Source organism: Lycorma delicatula, chromosome 13 (assembly GCF_047948215.1).
Source record: "Lycorma delicatula isolate Av1 chromosome 13, ASM4794821v1, whole genome shotgun sequence".
Lineage (NCBI taxonomy): Eukaryota > Metazoa > Arthropoda > Insecta > Hemiptera > Fulgoridae > Lycorma > Lycorma delicatula.
This window is the reverse complement of record NC_134467.1, coordinates 46,327,726-46,351,219: the sequence shown is the minus strand read 5'-3', so window position 1 is coordinate 46,351,219 and position 23,494 is coordinate 46,327,726. Positions and strand designations below refer to the sequence as shown.

The window sequence follows — 23,494 nt, the reverse complement described above, 5'->3', positions numbered from 1 at the left end:
TAAAAGAAGAGACAGACTTATAGGCCACATACTAAGGCATCCTGGAATAGTCGCTTTAATATTGGAAGGACAGGTAGAAGGAAAAAATTGTGTAGGCAGGCCACGTTTGGAATATGTAAAACAAATTGTTAGGGGTGTAGGATGTAGAGGGTATACTGAAATGAAACGACTATCCCTAGAGAGGGAATTTTGGAGAGCTGCATCAAACCAGTCAAATGACTGAAGACAAACACACTCGTACCAATAAAAATTATGTTTTACCCAACATAGAAATTCAGATCTACACCGAAATAAGTCGACCAAATTAGGTCATCTAAAAAGGGGAACGTAACCTCATTCCAGTCCGCGCAGGAGCCGGGGACAAACCCCGCACCACCACCCGTTCACATCATGGAGTTTCGCGCGGCATTACTAAGTATTACTAAGTCACAATCAGGATCACCATCGGGAGAACGAAGCCACGCCCCCGGTCGCATGAGCTACCATACCCCGGCAGCGCGGCCCCCCCACCAGCGGGACCCCCAAATCGAGTCAAAAACAATACCGATATAACCGTGGCACGATGCCAATGCGCCCGCCTCCAACCAATCCAATGTCTAAGCCGGAACTCAAGCTACCCGAGATCCTACCAATATCAAATACCTCGATTAAACTCCCTCTGCAGACCTACACGCCGCAAGGGCGCGAAGAAAACCAGCCACCTTAGACCATTCCTCGCGGATCATCCAGTTAATACGGAGATCCAGAAAGGAATGTATTCTCTCAATTCGGTGTATTCGATTTCCAGATAAGGTTTTGAAGATTTATCACTATTCATCTTAAATGCATTTCTTAATATCCTTTTTAGTTAATGCACTTTAATAAAAAAAATAGCTGACAGCACAGTTGTAGGACTTTCCCATCTTATGGCTAAAGCTGCGTTCCGGAAAACCCTACAACTGTGGGTTGTTTATGATGCGCGCCTTACACACACAACTTAATTTAAATATTTTTCATTTTATTTAAATATATTTTTTCGTTTATTTAATTCAACGATTATACCTAAGGCGTTTGCGCATAACGTAATTAATTCGCGCGGGTGTGAGAGTACTAGCGGCGACGATCGACACTAACTAAACTAATGTGACAACTTACATAGAACATATTTCGCTTTTACGGTCGGCAGACCGGTGTAACCGCGAGTCTTAACGCACCAGATACCGAGTCAACCGGGCGATCGAGTTCAAAACACAGCCAGAACGAGTTATTTTTTTACAATTTTAATATTATTCATTTATCTAATTCTATCGCTCACCGATGACGTCATAACATAGCAGTCAACTACATTAGCATTTTTATTTTTACAAATATTGTTATTATTTAATTGTTAACAAAAGTTTCTAAGAGAAATTTGATCTTAGGCGAAATCTCAAGATATTGAGGAGGGTGACCTTGCTCTACGGCCTCATTCTCCCTTGACCTTATAAATTGAGAATTTAATGGCATCAATGCCCCACAGATAGAAGTAATCTGAACAAGGTTGGTGAAAAGTCATTTGAATGGTTTGATGCAGCCCTCCAAGATTCCCTATCTAGTGCCAGTCGTTTAATTTCAGTATACCCTCTACATCCTACATCCCTAACAATTTGTTTTACATATTCCAAACGTTGCCTGCCTGCACAATTTTTCCCTTCTACCTGACCCTATAATATTAAAGCGACTATTCCAGGATGTCTTAATATGTGGCCTATAAAGTCTGCCGCTTCTTTTAACTATATTTTTCCAAACGCTTCTTTCTTCATCGATTGCATCAACACCTCTTCATTTGTCACTTTATCCACCCACCTGATTATTAACGTTCTCCTATAACACCGCATTTCAAAAGCTTCTAATCTTTTCTTCTCAGGTACTCCGATAGTCCAAGTTTCACTTCCATATAAAGCGACGCTCATACTTTCAAAAAATTTTTCCTGATATTTAAACTAAGTTTTGATGTAAACAAATTATATTTCTGACTGAAAGCTCGTTTCGCCTGTGCTATTCGGCATTTTATATCGTTCCTGCTTCGTCCATTTTAGTAATTCCATTTCCGAAATAACAAAATTCTTCTACCTCCGTAATCTTTTCTCTTTCTATTTTCATATTCAATGGTCCATCTTCATTATTTCTACTACATATCATTACTTTCGTTTTGTTCTTGTTTATTTTCATGCGGTAGTTCTTGCGTAGGACTTCATCTATGCCGTTCATTGTTTCTTCTAAATCCTTTTTACTCTCGGCTAGAATTACTATATCATCAGAAAATCGTAGCATCTTTATCTTTTCACCTTGTACTGTTACTCCGGATCTAAATTGTTCTTTAACATCATTTAAAGAACATCAATAAAGATTTACAAGATTTAACATCATGTAAAGATTAAAAAGTAACGGGGATAAAGAACATCCTTGTCGGACTTCCTTTTTTATTGCGGCTTCTTTCTTATGCTCTTCAAATATTACTGTTGCTGTTTGGTTCCTGTACATGTTAGCAACTGTTCTTTTATCTCTGTATTTGAACCCTAATTTTTTTTTAAATGCTGAACATTTTATTCCAGTCTACGTTATCGAATGTCTTTTCTAGGTCTATAAATGCCAAATATGTTGGTTTGTTTTTCTTTAATCTTCCTTCTACTATTAATCTGAGGGCGAAAATTCCTTCCCTTGTCCCTATACTTTTCCTGAAACCAAATTGGTCTTCTAACACTTCTTCCACTGTACTCTCAATTCTTCTGTACTGAATTCTAGTTAAGATTTTTGATGTATAGCTAGTTAAGCTAATTGTTCTGTATTCTTCACATTTATCTGCTCCTGCTTTCTTTGGTATCATGACTATAACACTCTTTTTGAAGTCTGACAGAACTTCTACTCTTTCTGAAATATTGAAATATTACACACCAGTTTGTGTAATCTATGAATCGCTTCCTCACCTGCACTACTAAGTATTTCTGCAGGTATTCCGTCTATTCCAGGAGTGTTTCTGCCATTAAAATCTTTTAATGCTCTCTCAAATTCAGATCTCAATGTTGTTTCTTCCCTTTCATCCTCTTTGACTTCCTCTTCTTCTTCTATAGCACCATTTTCTACTTAATTTTTTCCCTATAACTCTTCAATATATTCCACCCTCCTATCGACCTTTCCTTTCATATTTTGAATTGGTGTACCATCTTTGTTTAACACATTATTAGATTTTAATTTATGTACCACAAAATTTTTCTTAACTTTCCTGTATGCTCAGTTTATTTTACCAATGTTCATTTCTCTTTCCACTTCTGAACACTTTTCTTTAATCCACTCTTCTTTCGCTAGTTTCCACTTCCTGTTTATAGTGTTTCTTAATTGTCAATATTTCCTTTTGCTTTCATCACTAGCATTCTTATATTTTTTACATTCATCCATCAGCTCCAGTATATCCTTTGATATCCAAGGTTTTCTACCAGTTCTCTTTCTTCCACCTAAGTTTTCTTTTGCTGATTTAAGAATTTCGTTTTTAAATTCTCCGATTCATCTTCTACATTTTCTACCTTATCTTTTTTACTCAGACCTCTTGCAATTTTCTCCTCAAAATCTTCTTTACCTCCTCTTCCTCAAGCTTCTCTAAATTCCAGCGATTCATAAAATACCTTATCTTCTGGTTTTTAAACCCCAACGTACATTTCATTATCACTAAATTATGGTCGCTATCAATGTCTGCTCCAGGGTAAGTTTTGCAGTCAACGAGTTGATTTCTAAATCTTTGCTTAACCGTCATATAATCTATCTGATACCTTGCAGTATCGCCTGGCTTTTTCCATGTGTATATTCTTCTATTATTATTTTTAAACTGGGTGTTAGCAATTACTAAATTATACTTGGTAAAAAACTCTATAAGTCGGCCCCCTCTTTCATTCCTTTTGCCCAGCCCGTATTCACCCACTATATTTCCTTCCTTGCCTTTTCCAATGCTTGCATTCCAATCTCCAACTATTATTAAATTTTCATCTCCTTTTATGTGTTTAATTGCTTCATCAATCTCTTCGTATACACACTCTACCTCATCATCATCATGGGCGCTTGTAGGCATATAGACATTAACAATCGTTGTCGGTTTAGGTTTTGATTTTATCCTTATTACAATGATTCTATCGCTATGCGTTTTGAAATACTCTACTCTCTTCCCTATCTTCTTGTTCATTATGAAACCTACTCCTGCCTGCCCATTATTTGAAGTTGAGTTAATTATTCTAAAATTACCTGACCAAAAGTAATTTTCCTCTTCCCACAGAAACCTTGCTAATTCCTACTACATCTACATTTAATCTGTCTATTTCCCTCTTTAAATTTTTAACCTACAAAAATTTTCTAAATTTTCCCTCTTTTTTAGACTTCTAACAGTTCACACTCCGACTCGTAGAATGTTATTTTTTAATTTTCTGGTGACCCCTTCCTTAGTAGTTCTTATCTGGAGATCCAAACAGGGGACTAGTTTACCTCCTGAATATTTTACCAAGAAAGGCGCTTCCACCTTTGTGTTATGAAAATGCAGAGTTACATTTTCTTGGAAAAAAAAGCAGCTGAAGTACTCAGAGGACTGAGTAATGTTGATATGGCCGTTTAAGTCGTCCTGACCTACGCCCTTAACAACTACTGAAAGAGATGTTGCCCTCTTTCAGACTAAGGAATCGTTCCTTAGTCTGGCTCTCAACAAATACCTCTTCGATATGGTTGCACTTTCAGTCCCCCTGGTCACTCAGGCCCCCTCACCATCGGCAGGGTTCATGATTCATAGAGGGAGAAGTATTGTAATACTTTTTCTTATAAGTAAAAATATTGTTAAATCATTTCTGCATTGATAAATGTATAAAAACAAAATCAGTTATTAAAAATAAAACCAAAAATTTAATAAAACTTAGTTAATCAGCATTATTTAAATCTCATTTTATTATATTAAAAGTATTAAGAAATGAATATTCATTATTTAGAGTTTTGAAAAAATAAATAAATTGAGAAAAATTTTATTTTGTAAGTTGGCAATATACAGCTGATCAACAAAAGTTGCAGTTGAATAGTTGTGTTTGCTTTCAAAATTGAAGAAAATTACTTTAACTAAATATAATTTTCTAAAAAGTCTATTCAGTTTTCAAAATTAGAAATTATTTGAATATAATTACAAACAACTTTATCAGGTTAGGCGAACGAATTTATTGTGTTCCTAGGTTATGCCAGTGGACTGCTATCTGAGAGGTTTATGAAATCGTTAATATATGACCAAAAAGTTACTAAAAAAGAAAAGTGTTCAGTGCAGTTGAAATTAAGAAAGAGCCATCCAAGGAATATTAAATCGAGTAGAATAATGTGTAAACAGTACCCATTAACGAATTCTGATTAATTATTAGTTACAGTAAGTTTGTGATTTGTTTTTATCTAGTTATTTCTACTAATTGATTCTGTCTCTAGATATATCCCAGTATTGAATTGATTCTTGTTTCACTTTAAAATTATAATACAATATTTTTCTGCAACATTTAGATCGTTTTTAGATTTTTAATAAAAATTTTAATTCTTAGATTTTAATTGTTCATTTGATATTTTAGTTAGATTTTCTACAAATGTTGTTGCATAATTTTATTTATCCACCGAAAACTTAATGAAGGAAGTTATTGTATGTTAAATCAAAAAAATTATGTTCTGCAACTCCAGTTTTTTTTTATGATAATTTTCTCAAAATTACTAGTAATTCACTTTATGGTCCCATTTTATTCAAACTTTTAGCTTATAATCATGCGTACCCATCAAATTTACAACCGAATTTTGGTTCCAAAAATTTAAGTATTGGTTTATTTTATCCTCAGAGCAGAAATCAGGATGAAATTTTTTGCAAGCTATAAGTGAAAACTGAAGCATTTCCGGAACCATATTTATATGAACTTTTTTTCATTTTCATTTGTAGAACAGTTCCTGAAATTCTTTCCATTTTTTCATGAGACATTAGTTGTATCATGTTTTGCCAAAAACCATGAACAACTTAGATGGAATGTAAAGCTTTGATTACTGCTGTAACTGCATCTGTTATCATATTATATGCTATTAGATGTAAACGTATTTTGCAGTGAATCACTGTTTTTAAATGCACTGCTCTATATATGTACATATTTATACATGATATGAATACAGCCTTAAAAAATAAAGCAGCCATTTCATAAAAATGTGTATTTTTTTGAAGATAGTTTTAGAAAAATCACTGGTCTTTTTTTTGTTTCTGGGAGAGAGTTGAAAAGTACACAAAAAAAATTCTAGATGATATTATTGTTATTTTTTATATCTTTCAATTTTGTTTATTTGTTTTTTTTATAAATAAAATATAAAGCATTCTCCAGGTGATATCCAACTGAAAATTATAGCAGTTTATGATCACATAACATTCATTGTATCTTTAACTTACTTGGTCTAGTGATGAACGCGTCTTCCCAAATCAACTGATTTGGAAGACAAGAATTCTAGCGTTCAAGTCCTAGTAAAGTCGGTTATTTATACACAGATTTAAATACTAGATCGTGGATACCAGTATTCTTTGGTGGTTGGGTCTCAATTAACCACACATCTCAGGAATGGTCCAACTGAGACTGTACAAGACTACACTTCATTTACACTCATACATATCATCCTCTGAAGTATTATCTGAACGGTAATTACCGGTGGCTAAACAGGAAAAATAAAATAAACATTCATTGTATCAGATTTTGTGGTTTAATACCTGATGAAGGATTCTTTGTACTTGACTTGCTGGCTTGAATGAAAAGAAGATGAACTTAATTATTTTCTTTGTAGTGCTCCCAAAAAAACCTAGAATATTATATAAAGCATATTTTTGCACAAATAAGGTTATGTTTCGAAACATAAAAAGCAACATTATATTAAGTAAAACAAAAGCAAAAAATTACCAACTTTATCTATATAAAGGTACACGTCAGTGCATACAGTTTAAAAAGTGAACCATCCATTAATTTAAATAATGTATTAATTTTATTTATAAGTACAAATACTTTTTATACTTAATATAGTAGATGATGAAAATGATGTCTACCTTTTTTAAACAACTAAGATGATTTATTATGTTTCTGATAATTTTCCGTTATATATTTCTGAATTGGAATTAGTAATATCTTTCTTCAACTGCTCAGTGATACAGAGATTGCGCCTATAAAAACTCCCATCATGACTGTAGAAGTCCATCAAATTTATCTGGAAACTTTTGTGCTAGAGTGAAAAGATTATATTTGTACAAAAAATAATTCATGTGGAATTTACATAATAGAGACAGCAGCACTACAGATTCTTATTGTCTTAGTGATCAATTACATCTGTCACCAATTCATTACAAAATAAAATCAAATACATTTTTTTAAATATGTGTACTTTTATTCAATGAATGAAGAAATTTTTATGATACATTAAAAAACATTTTTTCATGCACTCTTTTAATTTAGATCCTAAATGTAAATGGGACACAACATGAATCAGCATATTGTATTGGAATTATCAGTGTTATTGGAATTTATGTTAAAGAAAAATTATACTCTTCAGTAAAATTTTGAATTATAGCACCTTTCCTTTTCATTTTTTTCCTGTTTAGCCTCCGAGAATTACCCGGTCTGGTATTACTTCAAAGGATGAATGAGGATGATATGTATGAGTCTAAGAGAAGTGTAGTCTTGAACAGTCTCAGGTTGACCATTTCTGAGCTATGTGGTTAATTGAAACCCAACCACCAAAGAATACCGGTATCCATGATCTAGTATTCAAATCCGTATAAAAATAACTGCCTTTACTAGGATTTGAACACTGGAACTCAACTTCCAAATCAGCTGATTTGCGAAGACTCATTCACCACTAGACCAAGCCGATGGGCGAGTTATAGCACCCATAGTGGTTGTATCTCACCACTTAATTTACCAATTGTAACCAGAATTAAATGGTCAATATTCATATGACATCGTACAACATTTTATAATAATTGGTTCATCCAGCCTAAAGACATCAGACAGAACAATAACTGATGTAGAAAAAAAGCAAAAAAAAAATAGGATTATTTTCCCCCACCCCTAAATTTAATTACCCAAATGTATAACCAAAGTCACATACTAATATAATGGAATCAATTACCACAAGAATGTGACTTCTAGTCCAGAAACAATTAAAAAGAAAAAATAATTTTTTTTTCTTCTACTAATTTATGCAGGTTTGAGCAAGACCAAACACCATAAAAAAGTTTCATAGCTACCTAAAGGGAATTTAAATTATTTAAAAAAATTTACCTACACTTTGAGAGAAAATTTTAAATTACAGGATTCATAAGATCCATATCTCCTTTCTCCTTCATCAACTGTCACCAAAATTAACTATAGAATCAATTTTCTATTTATAGAAATCATCATGCCATGATTAGAGAGGATCATGGAATATCAAGATCTGTATTAAAATGTGACCTAATTAGTATGTGTTCCCTTATGCTGTATAGCTATACTATAATACCATATACCTGCAAAAATAAAAATAACATGTCTGTATAACATAACCTACAAGTCAGCCTTACTTGATAAATATTTCTTTTATTTATAACCGTAATTTTGGTTATTTGTAAGATGTATAACTATTAAGTTTTAATCTTAATCGTACACATGGCATAAAAGTGACTGTACCACTCTTATAAAGAGTGGGTACAGCCCAGTTATAAACAAAAAATTGGAATCAAAATACTTATATTGTGAAATGATGATCAACTTATGCTGAATTTTTTATATATATTACAACTGACATTGTATTGTGTTTTTATGTTTTAATGTACTAAAACTAGTAGAGTAGTAATAGTAGTAAAAATTAGACATAAACGATTAAATTAAAGATACAAAGAAGTATACAAGATAGTTTAGGTCTAATTTGCACAGTTACAGAGTGGTGGCAGTAGTCGCTGGTAACTCGGATTCAGTGACGTTAAGTAGTTTACTTGCCGATACACAGTATCAAGTAACGGTAACTGCAGTACGTGCTGGGAAAAAATTTCGTAGTAGACCAATTGTATTTAGAACATTAGGTAAGTCATAATAGAAAAAAGTATCGCATATTTATAATTAATTTTGTGTTATTTGTAAACTTATTTAATGTATAAATTATTGTAAATAGACTATTATGTTTTTAAATGTTGAATTCCTGACGAATAATTTTTTAAAGATTTAGAAAAAATCTGGTAATGCAGTTACAAAACTTTACTAGTTGTATTTCAACCAATCATGAGTTAAAGGAAAACTATTTTATGTTAGTTTAATCCTCACCTTACCAAGCGGGGTATTGTGACTACCCTATAATAATTTTATTTGAAGAGATTCATACTTGTGGTTTCATGACTTTGTCCTAAAATGATTGAAATTGTATTCACACTTGTGACAACCATATTTTTTTTCTTTTGTTTTTATAGTTATTATTGACGAGACATATTGGTGGGGTTGTGAGATTACTTTGCTTGGTATGAAATGTCTTATCTTCTTATTTGCCAAAAATGAAGATTTTATGAAATATTTCCGTAATTCATCTTCTTAATTTAATTTTTCCATTGTTGATTTTTACCATACATCACTTGTTTAATTCAAATAACAATTTTTGCCAGACAGAAAGAAGTTTATTCTTCAATGTTTGGTTCCACAAATGACTTAACTGTAGTTTCCTGTGTTCCAAAAAGGGGCAAGTCATTAATCTTACTCTCTACTCGGCATCATGAGAGGCAAGTGATCGGTGAAGAAAGTGAATATAAACCTGAAATAATACACCGTTACAACAAAACTGAAGTTTCTGTAGATAATGGAAACAAAATGACAAGAGAATATAGCGTGTTAGAGGTACCAGGTGGTGGCCACTTAGACTTTTCATGGAGATGGTAGATATGGCAGCACTGAATGCATATATTTTGTACACACAAAAATAAAGATTCCCTGACTGTCAGAAGACTAATCGGAGCTGACGGAAAACTTCGTGACTGAGCTGGCATTTGGACTCAGCAAAGGCAATGTGGAGGAAAGAGCTAGAAATATCAGTGGTCTTCATAAGGAGATGCACTGAAGGCATGTGGTATTGAAATTTCAACAGCAATGATCCAAGCCCAGAGTTCCAACTTACAACGCCACAGCGATGTCAAGATTCCAAGAGGAACAAAGATCATAAAACAAGATTTTGTTGTCTAGTATGCAAGAAACCAGTTTGTAATATACACAGAGAAGAAAGTTGTTATTATGAAGTGCATTTTGGGCAAAATTGTACCTGAATGAACAGTACAAAAATGTAATTTTGAGGCCGTACTAGTTTACTGCAATGACAGCCAAAATGTATACATTTTTAATTTTACAGGTGTACAGTATTGAATTTCTCTTGTAAATGATATAAAATTTATTGTACTTTGCATCTATGTTCAGTTTAAATACTTTTATTAATTTGAAAAACCGTATTCCAATACTAAGTAAATTCATTGAAAATAACAGAATCTAAAAACAAATATTACATTAAATCACAAAATTGTATTGGGGTCGTCAAAATATACCCCCTTGGTAAAATAAAGGTGTCGAAAAGCTTGGTAACAGGAGGGTTAATCTTTATCTGTTTTGAACTTGTCACTCATTTCATTTGCCTAGTGAAATAAAATAAATGAATCTTTCGCTAAGTAACCAACAAAAACGTATGTGTTATACTATTTATAGATAGAGCTACAAGAAACTTTGATTATTATTTTTCTTATCGTTTAATAGATGATAAATTTACTGGCTTATTTACAAAAGAAAGCTTGCAACTTATGCAAAGTAGTTTAAAAATGTTAAAGTATTAGGAAAGGTTTAGAAAATAGAAGTTTCTTTCATTATTTAACCATCTTACAACTGTATATATCATGGTGATAAATAATTTTATTATAAATTTATAAGTTATATCTAGTAAAGTAACAATAAATCCTAGTTTATAAAAATAATATTTCCAATTTTAAGCAATTTTTATATTTTATGGATTTTTAATTGCTTCTGCTTTTATTCACCTTTTCTTTTTATTGTTGAATTTTTAAGTATTATTAAATTTTTTAGCACTTCACTGCTTATGCTTAATCAAATTATTTTTTTAAAATAATTATTAATTTTTTATATCAACGTTTGTAATAATATGTTATATATCACGATCTGAAAATTACTGTAAGTTTAAATTAAAATGTAATTTTAAGGAAAACATGATGTAATATACGGGAACCAAGAGAATTTTGTTATTTTTATTGTAAAATTACTAAGATCAAAAGAAGTAATACAGATATCAAAAGGTATATCAAGAGAGTTTCTATTAAGGAAAAAACTACTGGTTTTGAATAATGATCTGAATATTACAAAGAAATCTTTGAAAGACATAATGGTAAATAATACATGGACAATAGGAAAAACAAAAAGGAAAAGAGCAGAGGTCTTTGAAATTGTGTGTTACTAGATGATATTGAAAATTAAGTATATCGACTGAATTTGAAATGAAAAGATCTTAACATGAATAGAAGATGAGAGAAATTTGTGAAGAGATAAACTAGATACACTGGTACATCCAGGTTTTCTTAATTAAGTTATACAGTTGTAGAAGATAAAGACTATCTACCGGGTGATTCAAAAAGGACTTCACAATTTGAAAAGTATATAAAAATTTATTGAGCTAACTTACAGATTTTGTTGAGGTCTCATTTCATAGTAAATCTTATCAAGTTTATCACCCAACATTCACTTTTGTTCAATATGGCTGCCATTTGTAATGAAACATTCATCCCACCTGAGTCGATTTCATTTCAGACTGTAGCTGGCAAGTCGACTATTACCTCTGTAGTTATGTTAATTCGAAATGTTAGCTCAACAAGATCAGCAGGCAAAAGTGGTACATAAACCCGATCTTTAATGAAACCCCACAAGAAAAAAATCTAGCAAGGTCAAATCTGGGAAACAAAATGGTCATGCGATTGAACCTTCATGACCGATCCACCGACCTGGGAATCAAGTATCAAGAAAATCTCATTTTTTATAGGCAGTAGTGAAATGGTGCCCCATCTTTCTGATAGTAATAGTGTCCATCTTGGTCATCATCATCTAACTGAGGTACTAGAAAATTTTGAAGCATGTCTAGACAAATGATACCATTTACGGTTGCCTCCTAGGAAGAAGAACAACCTGTCTCGATGAAGGTTTGGTGCCAAGAGTAAATTGTATGCCTACTTTCTTTTTCTGTTTAGCCTCCGGAACAACATAATGTATTATTTCAGAGGATGAGTGAGGATGATATGTATGACTGTAAATGAAGTGCAGTCATGTACAGTCTCAGGTCGATCATTCCTGAAATGTGTGGTAAATTGAGACCCAACCACCAAAGAACACCGGTATCCACAATCTAGTATTCAAATCTGTATAAAAGTATCTTTACTAGGATTTGAGCCAGAACTCTTGACTTCAAAATCACCTGATTTGCAAAGACACGTTCACCACTAAACCAACCTGGTGGGTTTTATATGCCTACTAGGAGGCTTTCTACTGTCCTTTCTATGACAGTTATGTTGAACTGCAGTTGCTGAATGCAAATAGTGTAACCAGAATACTGAGCAAGCTCATTCTACACCAGTAAATATATCCATTTTTAACAATACTGGTGACAGGGCTGGTGGCCAAATTCGGTACTAATTAACTACATGAGTCAAAACATGATGAGTTTTGCTATGAAATGAGTTTTCAACTGAATTTCTAAGTCTCAATAAATTTTTATATACTTTTAAAGTTGTGAAGTCCTTTTTGAATCACCTGATATATTAGATAGTTTGAGGCGTTAGCATATCGTAAATATGTTGAAGTTAAAAGAGTATAGCCCAGAATAGAAGGAATGTATATTAGTATCAAATTACTAGTCAGTTAACAAATAAATTTTAAAAAATCAAATTAAAACTATCCATTACTACTCTTTAAACTTAAAAATTCCAGTTCTTAAAAAAATAGTTTCTTATAGTTGAGGGAGTAGACATTTTATCAAAACCTGAATGCCCTTTTATATAAATTATAGTTTTATTATCGATAATAATTAAATGAAAACTTTAAAAACTAATTTACTGATTTAGATACAAAATTAATTATTTTTAATAAATTACGCTGTATAGATTATTGATTTCCTTAGTTAAATATTCAATTTTTCTAGTATACTGTATTTTATGTACAGCAGAAGACACGAGTATGAAAATTGAAAATACAATATATAACGGTCAGTTGAATAATCAGTTTTGCCATTTAAAAATACTGGATGTACAGTAGACAAAATAAACACACATTAAATTAATGGATGCACAGTAATTATAATCTACACCCAGTATCTAATCTTATGATATTATCAAACCACAGAAATTTAAATTATTCTATTATTCCTAGTAGTAATGTTAGTGGGATTTAATAAAGAAATTGCGATTTTAAAAATTATTTTATTTTCTGTTCTAATTATGTTCTTTCTTTTTTTGACATTAATTAACATCTGCTCACTGTTCCCTTAGAACAATGAATAGATATTTTTTATGTTAATAATTTACTTGAAGAGTAAAATTAATTCCTTTGTATTCTGATTTTATTCTGCCTGACACCCTGTAAAACTATACTGATGGATGATAATGAAATTAATGTTTTTTTAGCATGTGAAAAAATACTATGCCTGACTGGTACTTGAATTCAGAACCTCCAAATGAAAGACAGTCCTACATACCATTCTGTTATGGAGTTCAGCAATTATTTTTTTAAAACTAAAATCTATTTCATTAAAAAAATTATAATAAAAATATAAAAATGTATCACTTTTAATTTACTTTGTGTACATACTGACTTCTGTAGGGGAAGTCACCCACCTTGTGATGATCCCGGTCACCAGATCACACCCTCCATTCCTAGCCCTAATGGGCTTTACTGGAGATCATCTTTTAGACTCTCTAAACTTGATAACAACAATGTTTATCAGTTTGACCTCTCTCAGAATGCCAACGATGCAAATACCTCAGCAGACATTTCCATCAGTGTATTTTCACAGTCCCTTCATATTGCTTCTTCCAACCACGACCACCTATCATAACTTACAACCCACAACTATCAAATTAACTGATTCACAGAAGTGTGATTGTAAGCCTTCATCTTACAGTAAAGATTTCACAAAAAACTCTTCCTATAACTAACTTCAATTAGACTATGCGCTCAGATAGTTATTGAGTCTTTAAATACCAAAAATACTATCCTTAAGCATGTAAATCATAGCTTTGATTCAGAATATTGGAACCCCTTCATATCATATATGTTAAATAAGCATGTTTGTAACTTTCCACACACCATCATTGCATGCTGGTGGTGAACACTGCATCTTTAGTTAATGAACAGGACTGATAAATCAGGTGTACAAAAAAAAGATATTGGGGTTTTAATTTGTTACAATATCTCTTGGATGATTTGTACATTGTTGATTTAAAGGTAAAATCAAAACAGTATGAACGGTTTTAGTAGCGTGCATGGTGATCGATTGATTCCCTATTTTACTGCTTGAATGACAGTATCTTTAACAAAGATTACAACTCCTGAACAGAGAACCTTCTGTGTTTTTTCAGTTTTCTAAATGTGTGAGTCTAGTTACAGTTCAACACTCTTTTTGTAGAATGTTTAATTATATCCCTCCGAATGATAGTAACACTCTATATTGATGGCACAATTGGTTTGAATTGACTGGATGTCTATGTAAAGTGAAGGGCACATGACAACCTAGGGTTTGTGAAGAAAATGTTGAAAGAGACAGGGAGTCTCCTGGTTTGAACTTGCAATGGCAGTAGTGACAGTATGGATTGTTTTAAGGAAATGCTTACATATGCCTTCATACTGTTTACAGCTATTACAGTCTGAAAACTGTTAACTGTGCTGTGGATGCAGACTTTACAATTGAAATGTGACATTATGATGATCGCTTTTGATTGTTTTATATTTAATAATGAGTCAACATTACATCTTAACGAAAAAAAGTTAGCACATAATATTCCATATATGGAATAAGAGAATTGGCATGAACTCTTAAAATGCAAAAAGGACTCCCCAAAATTAAATATTTTCTGAGCGATAACTCAACAGAAAGTTTACAGACAATTTTTTTTTTTGCTGAACCAAGCATAACAGGAGCTTCTTATTTGGATATGATTTGGACGTGGCTCTTTCTGGACTGCAAAATGGGCCAGAGAATTTTGTTTAGCAGCAAGATGGTACGTCTCCTCACCAGCACACTCCTCATCCTGTTACTCTGTTCAGGATAGTTTGAATGACATTTTTCCCTACTGCTGGATCGGTCAGCATGGACCTGATATGTAACTTGTATGCGGTGCCCTCCAAGGTAATTCGATCTGACCCCAAATGATTTTTTCCTTAGTGATTTTATAAAAGATCTTGTGTATGTATTTCCGCTACCTACAAACCTACCCGATTTGAAACAAACGATTGAAGCAGCTGATGCTTTCATTATTCCAGACGTAGAGTTAAAGTACGAGATAAACTCTCCTATCGTTTGGATGTGTGCCACCTGACAAAATATACTGACATTGAATACTTGTAGAGAAAATTGTAGAGTAACTTTAATATTTTTTTGTGATTCATTACTGTAAGTCAAATTAAAAGATATTAAATAGTTTTAAAACCACAATATTCATTTTTTGTCCACTCTGTACATTGTGCATTTATTATTTCTACTGAACATAGTGAATATTTATTAAACAAAAAGAAAATCTAATTTTGGTTTAAAAATAGGAAGTGAAAAATAAAATATATAAGTATAAATATTTTAATTTAGCATTAGCAATAACAACTAATCATTCATTTTTAATTTATATTTAACAAAATGATAATTTAATTTGCACATAGTAAAATTAAAATGTACTTGCAATTAAATTTCTCTATTTTTAACAGATTGACTGCTACACCCAAAATAGCAATACTTGACTACACATACAAATTTTTTTTCTTATCAATATTTTTTTATCTATAAAAAACTTAATTCTGTATAATTATAATAAAAAAATGAGACATAAATCTGGGCTCACATTTTGTTTAGCATTTCAGTGAGACAAATTAAATACCAAAAGAAAATAAATTTAGTGAATGAGTCATAAAATGGGGATCTCATAATTGTAATAAACTGTTGATGAAATAAGAAAATAAAATTATTTCAGTCATCTGAAATAATGAATTCCAAGAACGTAGCTTTTGTGATTCACAAGGCACATAGAAAAAATTTACATCTAATATTTTTTTTTTATATTGTTAACTTTTTATTTCATCCCATCACTTTGTAATTAAAGGAACTTTGACATGGAAAATAAAATATTTCTAGTGAATGTAGCGTGTTCAAAAATGTAAAGAATTTGTTGTACACTACTTATAAATTTTCTATCTTAATTATTTTGATCTAATACCGGTTTAGAAAAAAATTGTCCAGTCACACATGCATACCACATCCCTGAAACTGGGTCTTAATTTGATTACCAATCTACATAACAAAATTATTCTAGAAAAATAAAATTTATTTTATAAAAATCTGCTGTTATTTTATAACAATATCAAAAAATCTGTATAACCTTTGGGAAGTAACTTAGTAACTTTTTAATAAGGTACAAAGAAACTACTTTACTTTTGAATTGTCATAATCTGTTCTATTATAGTATGACATGACGCTTTTGTCCTGAAAGAGTGGAATACAACAAAGATCCTTAGCAGTTAAAAATCACTATTACTAAGATATCAAAACAAGTCTCATAGCCCACCTAGCTGCACATATAGATTCACACAAGCAGGGTACTCATTTTTGAATGAACATTACACCGATAATTGTATGCTAAACTTTGTTACTTTGGTTTGAATACATGTAGAAAGGAATACCATTTGTGTTAAGTAGAAAAAATCACATCTGGAAAGTGATATTCATCTTCCATAATGCAGTTTTCAAGTCAAGAGGTGAAGCTGCCCTCCTCTCATTTCAATGTCTCCTGAGCGCACCTCTCTACAAATAGCTGTCTAGTTTGTTAAACGAACGTGGTCCATAATAATTGTTAGTTGTAATTGTTGTTATTAGTCCATGCTAACTGAAATAAATTTGAAATAAATGGCATTAGTTCACATATATTTTACACTAATAAAGTCTGGTGTTAAATTAATTGTGTAATGTTCATTCTGAAATGAGTAAAACTCCCTGTGTCATTCTGTGTAACTTGAGACTCAGAATTGGGTCTCATAGCAGTCAACCTGTTAAAATAATAGTACTAGCACTGATTTTTACAATCAAACTAGCACAAGAAAGTCAAAGCTATTAAAACTGTTTTAAATACTCTGTGCATGATGATATGTAGTTGATAAGATTACATAGCATAATATCTTTTCTTAGTGAAAATAAACTTGTTAAATTTCAATAATTTTTTTTATTTTAAAGTCCTCCTACTATATGTTTCCTTATCTCTTCTTTTTTTAGCATTATCCTTGTTCTTTTGCCTCTTATTCTTCACCTCTTCTTCTTCTCTTCTTCATCATCCTTTTTCTATTCTAATTACTACCTTTATCTTCCTTTCTTCCTTCTGTTACTTTTCTGGTTCCTTGATCATTCCTTTTCCACTTTTCCCTATATCTTTTCTTCTTCACTCCTTTTTCATCTTCCCCTTCTTCTCATTCTCCTTTTTCTTCCACATCCTCTCTTGTTTACCTTTAGGCATTGTTAAATCAAATCAATCCATTCATTTCTTATTATTAATTTTGTCATGTTGACCAAATTTATTTCACAATCCTTATATCTTCTTTATTTAAACCTTTTATCTTATTTTATGATTGCTTATCTTTAACTACATTCTTGTTTAATGTATATCAAATTTTACAGTAAATCACATAATCATATTTTTTCTGAATTTTTACACTATATTTATAAACTACAAAAATTTTGTTTATTGCACATGCTTTATTAGATTTCTACTTAATAAGCTTTTTTTATTAAATGTAAATCTTTCAAAAGATAAGTTAATAATAAAAAATAAGACTGTAATTTATTTTGATTACCTAAAAATAAAATTTAATTAAATACAAAAATTAATTAATATAAATAAAATATTTTATGTTTGGAAAAATTTCTTTAAATCGACTTTATTTTGTTTATATATAGAAGCAGTTAGAGGGCCAGAAGTTATTATTACTGGTGGACCTCCTCCTGGTTAGTATTAATTAAAAATACATTTATCACATACTAGTACTTCTAAAAATTAGTTCTGCTATAGCTGCACTATTTAATATTTATTGTATTTAAATAAATAAATATATTAATATTTATTTCAATATAACCATCTAATTTTTTCTTTCAAGTTTCAGCTGGATCTTCATCAACTCTTTTATATACCTCTGTTGGTTTGTAACCCATCTTTCATGTATTACTTTCATCATATTGCATTCTCAAATTTAGCCATCATTATCCTTATAATAGTATTTATTTATTTATTTTTTTTTAAATTTTACATATTTAGAAGCAGTAAGAGGGCCAGAAGTTTTAATAACAGGTGGACCACCAGGTAAAAGTCTTGTTATGGCTGGCAATGGAAGACCTAATATACCGTCGCCACCAAATATATCACCTACATATATACAGGTATAGTTAATTATGTTATTTAATGTATTTTAATTAATATATTTATTTTTAAAAATAATTTTATAGATTTAATTCATTCTTTGTCATTTTTTAAAATACTTTTATTTATAATCACATCAACAATTAAAGTCATTAGTGACTATCACTGTAATGTATTTGTACCAGTAAATGTGTAGTCTTGAACAAAATCAGACTAACCATTCCTGAGACATGTGGTTAATTTAAACTCAACCAACAAAGAACACCGGTATGCACAATCTAGTATTCGAATCAAATAAATAATAATAAGTGTTCTGCCCAACGGCAGGTTTACACATGGCCGCCCTCCATTCTGCTCGATTCTGTACCATCCGTTTCATTTTATAGTAACTTTCTTTCCTTTTTATATTGTCTATCATTTTCATTCGTCTCTGACCTCTTGCTATCCTTCCCATTACAAATCCTTCTGATGCAGTTACCAACAGGCAGTCACATCTTAGCCAGTATCCCAACCAATTACATTTTCTTCTTTTTATTATTTCAATAATCGCCCTCTCTTCTCCTAATCTACGAAGCACCTCCTCATTCTGAACTCTCTTCGTCCAGCTGATCTTTTCCATCCTCCTCCAAACCCGCATTTCCAATCTTCTCTCCTCTCTATTCTTAATAGTCCATGTCTCTGTCCTATAAAGGACCACACTCCACACAAAACATTTTGCAAGTTTTTTCCTTAGTCGCAGATCTAGTTTGCTAGGTAGCACTCTCCTCATTTTGCTGAATGCTTCCTTTGCTCTAGCAGTTCGTACTTTAACTTCCTGATTGCACTTCATATCTTGCTTAATGATGCACCCCAGGTACTTGAAGGATGCCACTTGCTCAATCTGAATAAAAGCAATTGCTTTTATTAGGATTTCAACCTGAGAACTTCAACTTTGAAATCAACTGATTTATGATGAGTTTACCACTAGACCATCCTTGGGTGATCTTGGTCATTATTTTTCCTTTAATTATAAATGGTTATGTAGATGTTTATTTCTAATTTTTTTTATTGAAGTATTATTAAATTATATAAAATTAATTCTGTTTTTTTTTTTAAGACAAACTAAACTTAATCTATCAAATATTCTACAACACTATTTATAAATAGTTACAGTTGAATGTAAGGTGATTATAACTACAGTTGAATGATAAGATTAAATAAAAATGTTTTTTTTTTTAAATTCACTGTAAAAAATTACATATATACTGCTATATTACTTCTCAACTTAGTTCCTATCCAAATTTAGGCGCTTGTCATTTTGTAACGCTAACTTGTCTATTTCTTCTTTACTGAAGCCATCCGTGAGTTCATCATTGTAAACAACATTCGTTATGATATCATTGTAAATGAAATAAACAGTAAAGAAAACATTCAATCAAATGAGTGTTTTTTTGTCTTGGTTTTACAGGAAATCTTCATCAGAATGATTAGACCTTTATTTTAATATCGTAACCGTACATCCTCTACTTTGTAACTGCCAGCTGATGTCTGGAATCCAAATGTCTGAAGATGGAATCGAAACATCAGAGTTCACCATCAGAAAAGAGCTCAAAACCTATGTGTCAGCCAGTAAAGTAATGCTAGCAGTGTTTCAGGTTTATAAATGCCCAATTTATTATAATTATTGGAAGAATAATGTGCAGTCAACAGTAAGTTTTATTGTGACATGCTAGAAAATAAAGTAAGATCCAGTTCTTTCTCAAAAGCATAATTCTTCTGTATAATAATGCCCACAAAAACAAAATATTCAAAACTCAGACCAAAAGGTTTTGCCACATCCCTGATCTTACAGTATCAGATATTTTTTTAGTTTGCTCCTCTCAAACAGTTCTCATGTGGTACCAAATTTAGTAACAATGAACAGGTCGAGAGTGCAGTAAAAGAATGGCTCAGACACTGACATGAACTACTGGAATAAAAAAGCTCACAGAAAGATGGGACAAGTGTCTAAATGTAGGCGGTGATTATGTTGAAACGTACCATTAGTTTTATTTTCATTGAATAAATAATAATTTTTCTTCAGTCATTTGTCCTTCAGTTAATTTATTGAATGATCCTTGTATAAATAAATTTCCGAAATGATTATTTTTTTTAACAGGTACGAGGGGTAGAAGTCGGTATTGTATTATTGGTACTTGTTGTATGGATCGGTGCTATAATATTATTTTTCAATCGTTGGGGTAAAATTAGAATGTTATTACCATACCAACCTGATTACAAAGATACACAATTAAAAGTTCCTGGAACCGGCGCCTGTGCGGGTACAACAACATGTCAAAATCAAAGCGGTACTGGCTTTTGCTGCTCACAGGTATGTTTTGCTTTTTTCCATTAATTTTTTGTTTTGTTTATAACTTCTAATAATATATATATATATATATTTATGCATATTTTATTAATGAATTTTATTAGTGAATGATGGATGGTTTTATTAATCTTTTTTCTTATATATTTATGTTTTTATTTCCTTGTCATGTTTTTTTTTTATAGTTTTTTTTATATAGATATTAATTGTTTTATGTGTCTGCATATTGATAATATGTTTATTAAAAAAAAATTAATATTACTTTTTTTTTTCATATAGATATATTTATTATGATTATTTTATTTTTAATGACAGTTATAAAGACAATCTGTCATTATTGAAATAATAAATTGATTTTTTTTTCATTAAAGTTCATCATAGATGATGTGAGAATTGATTCTTTTTTACTTGTCAGTAGCAGAATGTTTTATACCATTTTGTTGTTCATTATTACTCTTTACATTACTCATGTTTTTCATTATTCATTACTCTAAGGTATTTCTTTCTTAAGAATAACTTATATGTGTTAAAGAATTGGGAGATTTTTTTTAGTTTTTTGGATATATATATATATATATATATATATATCCAAAATACTAATAATAATGAAAAAAATTATATATATATATATATATATATATATATATATATATATATATATATATATATATATGATTTGAGAGAGTGTGCATCAGTAAAAAAATATTATACAATATTTTAACATTATATTCCCTTATTACAGATATATATATATATATACTAGCCAGAACCTGAACCCTCAGGGCTCAGGTCAGCCCAGGCGAATCCCAGAGCCAACTCACGTGCTCCTCGGAGTCTCCCAAGGCCAAGGGGCCTACTCCATGGTCACAGAGCCTGCTTTGCTTACCATTCCCAGTTTGCCAGGGGGATCGGCACCCTGGACACTCGCAGAGCTTGCTTCAGTCACCATTCCTGTGTACCTAGAGAACTTCATCCCCTAGGACCTTGCACTGTACATTATCCTCACGGTTATGATAATAATGCTGATAAATAATAATTGTAATATTCAGGTTTTATAGAAACCTGAAAAAGAAACTAAATGACAAAATATAGAATAATAGTAACTATGATCGCTAAAGTACACCCACCTTTGACGATGAAAAATTTACAACTTATTTCTTTGCTGTGGTGGCAGAAATATAATAATGAAATAAAAAGATTAATCTATTTTTCCCCTTAATGAGTATCTTTAAGTCACAGCTTCATCCTCCGTGGAGGTGAAGAAATAATGAATATTTTTAATAAGTTAACCTTCAAGGGAGCTAGGGCCTCAGTCGATGATTTAAAACCATGCCTGGGATAACAAACGTATCCTGCAAATTTTAAAGTAATCGGTTGCTCGGTTCCCACTTGATGCGATAACAAACAGACAAACTTTATACATAAATACATTTCCGAATTACCATGATCTGTTAGATCGACAATATACCTAATGCATGCAAAAGAACACCCCATTCCACCTCCCAAAGCAGTGCCCCAATTTAAATTTATATAATATTATTTTATTTTATTTTATTTACTTATATTATTTTTGTAATATTATTCATTCAATTGATTTGAATCATTCAGTTCAAACCCAGCTCACACAGTGATAGAGACTCACAGTTCATCAAAGTTTGTGCTTCAACTGGCTAATCTCTACTACTATAAACATATATAACTTTTTTCTTTTTTTTTGAGATTTTTCAAAATGAAATATATCGAAATTACCTTCTCCGTTATTCCAAGAAAGATGGGTAAAAATTTTGTTGTGATTCATCGAGTAGTTTTTTGATCCCGAACAAAAAAAAACCCTCTTCCTCTTTATATAATAATACAGATATAGATATGCATATGAAGATTTATGAAAAAAAATATTTACCATGCTTTTGACAAATTTTAACATCTTAGACCCTAATTTATCAAAATAATAGAAAATATTTCCTGGTGATTGGATGTACTTTTCACTAAATATATTTATACTGGATGAATTAATTTTATTCAAACTTGGTCACTAGTTATCTATTTATGGAGTATTTATTGTGTTAAAATTTTGTGTTATAAATTTCCTCTACCCGTTGAAAATTTTTAATTTTCAACTTTTTACTTAGGTGATTTAAAAAATTTTTTTTAACAAAATATATATCATTAATTAGCATATACTTAATTTATTTTCTTTAAATAGTTTAAAATGAAACATCTGTAAGAAAAAATTTTGAAATGGTTTTAGAAACCAGTTTTTGAAATATAACTTCTTCAAATTATCAGTGCCAGGAAAGTATACTTACTTTATTGCCAGTTTTTTCTTTTCTTTTTTTTAATTAATTTAATAAAATTGAAATAAAATAGTAAACAAAAGTAATTCAAATATGAACATTTTTTATGACAAAAAACATGTAACTGTTATCATAACACATATGGGTCATACTACCATACCCTGGCAGCAC

The 23,494-nt window shown here is 31.0% G+C and overlaps 1 protein-coding gene across 4 annotated transcripts in view; it reads left to right on the top strand.

The window, feature by feature from the left end:
* Positions 1-23,494, top strand: part of LOC142333674 (uncharacterized) — a 434,117-nt gene that overhangs the window by 355,600 nt on the left and 55,023 nt on the right. For 2 of the 4 annotated variants that reach the window (XM_075381086.1, XM_075381089.1), the window contains exons 6-10: positions 8,940-9,085; positions 13,246-13,287; positions 18,229-18,276; positions 18,584-18,705; positions 20,823-21,035. In XM_075381086.1, the coding sequence (XP_075237201.1) occupies positions 8,940-9,085; positions 13,246-13,287; positions 18,229-18,276; positions 18,584-18,705; positions 20,823-21,035 (571 nt within the window). The remainder of the gene's footprint in view (positions 1-8,939; positions 9,086-13,245; positions 13,288-18,228; positions 18,277-18,583; positions 18,706-20,822; positions 21,036-23,494) is intronic. The other 2 variants (XM_075381087.1, XM_075381088.1) reach the window with 2 other exon arrangements.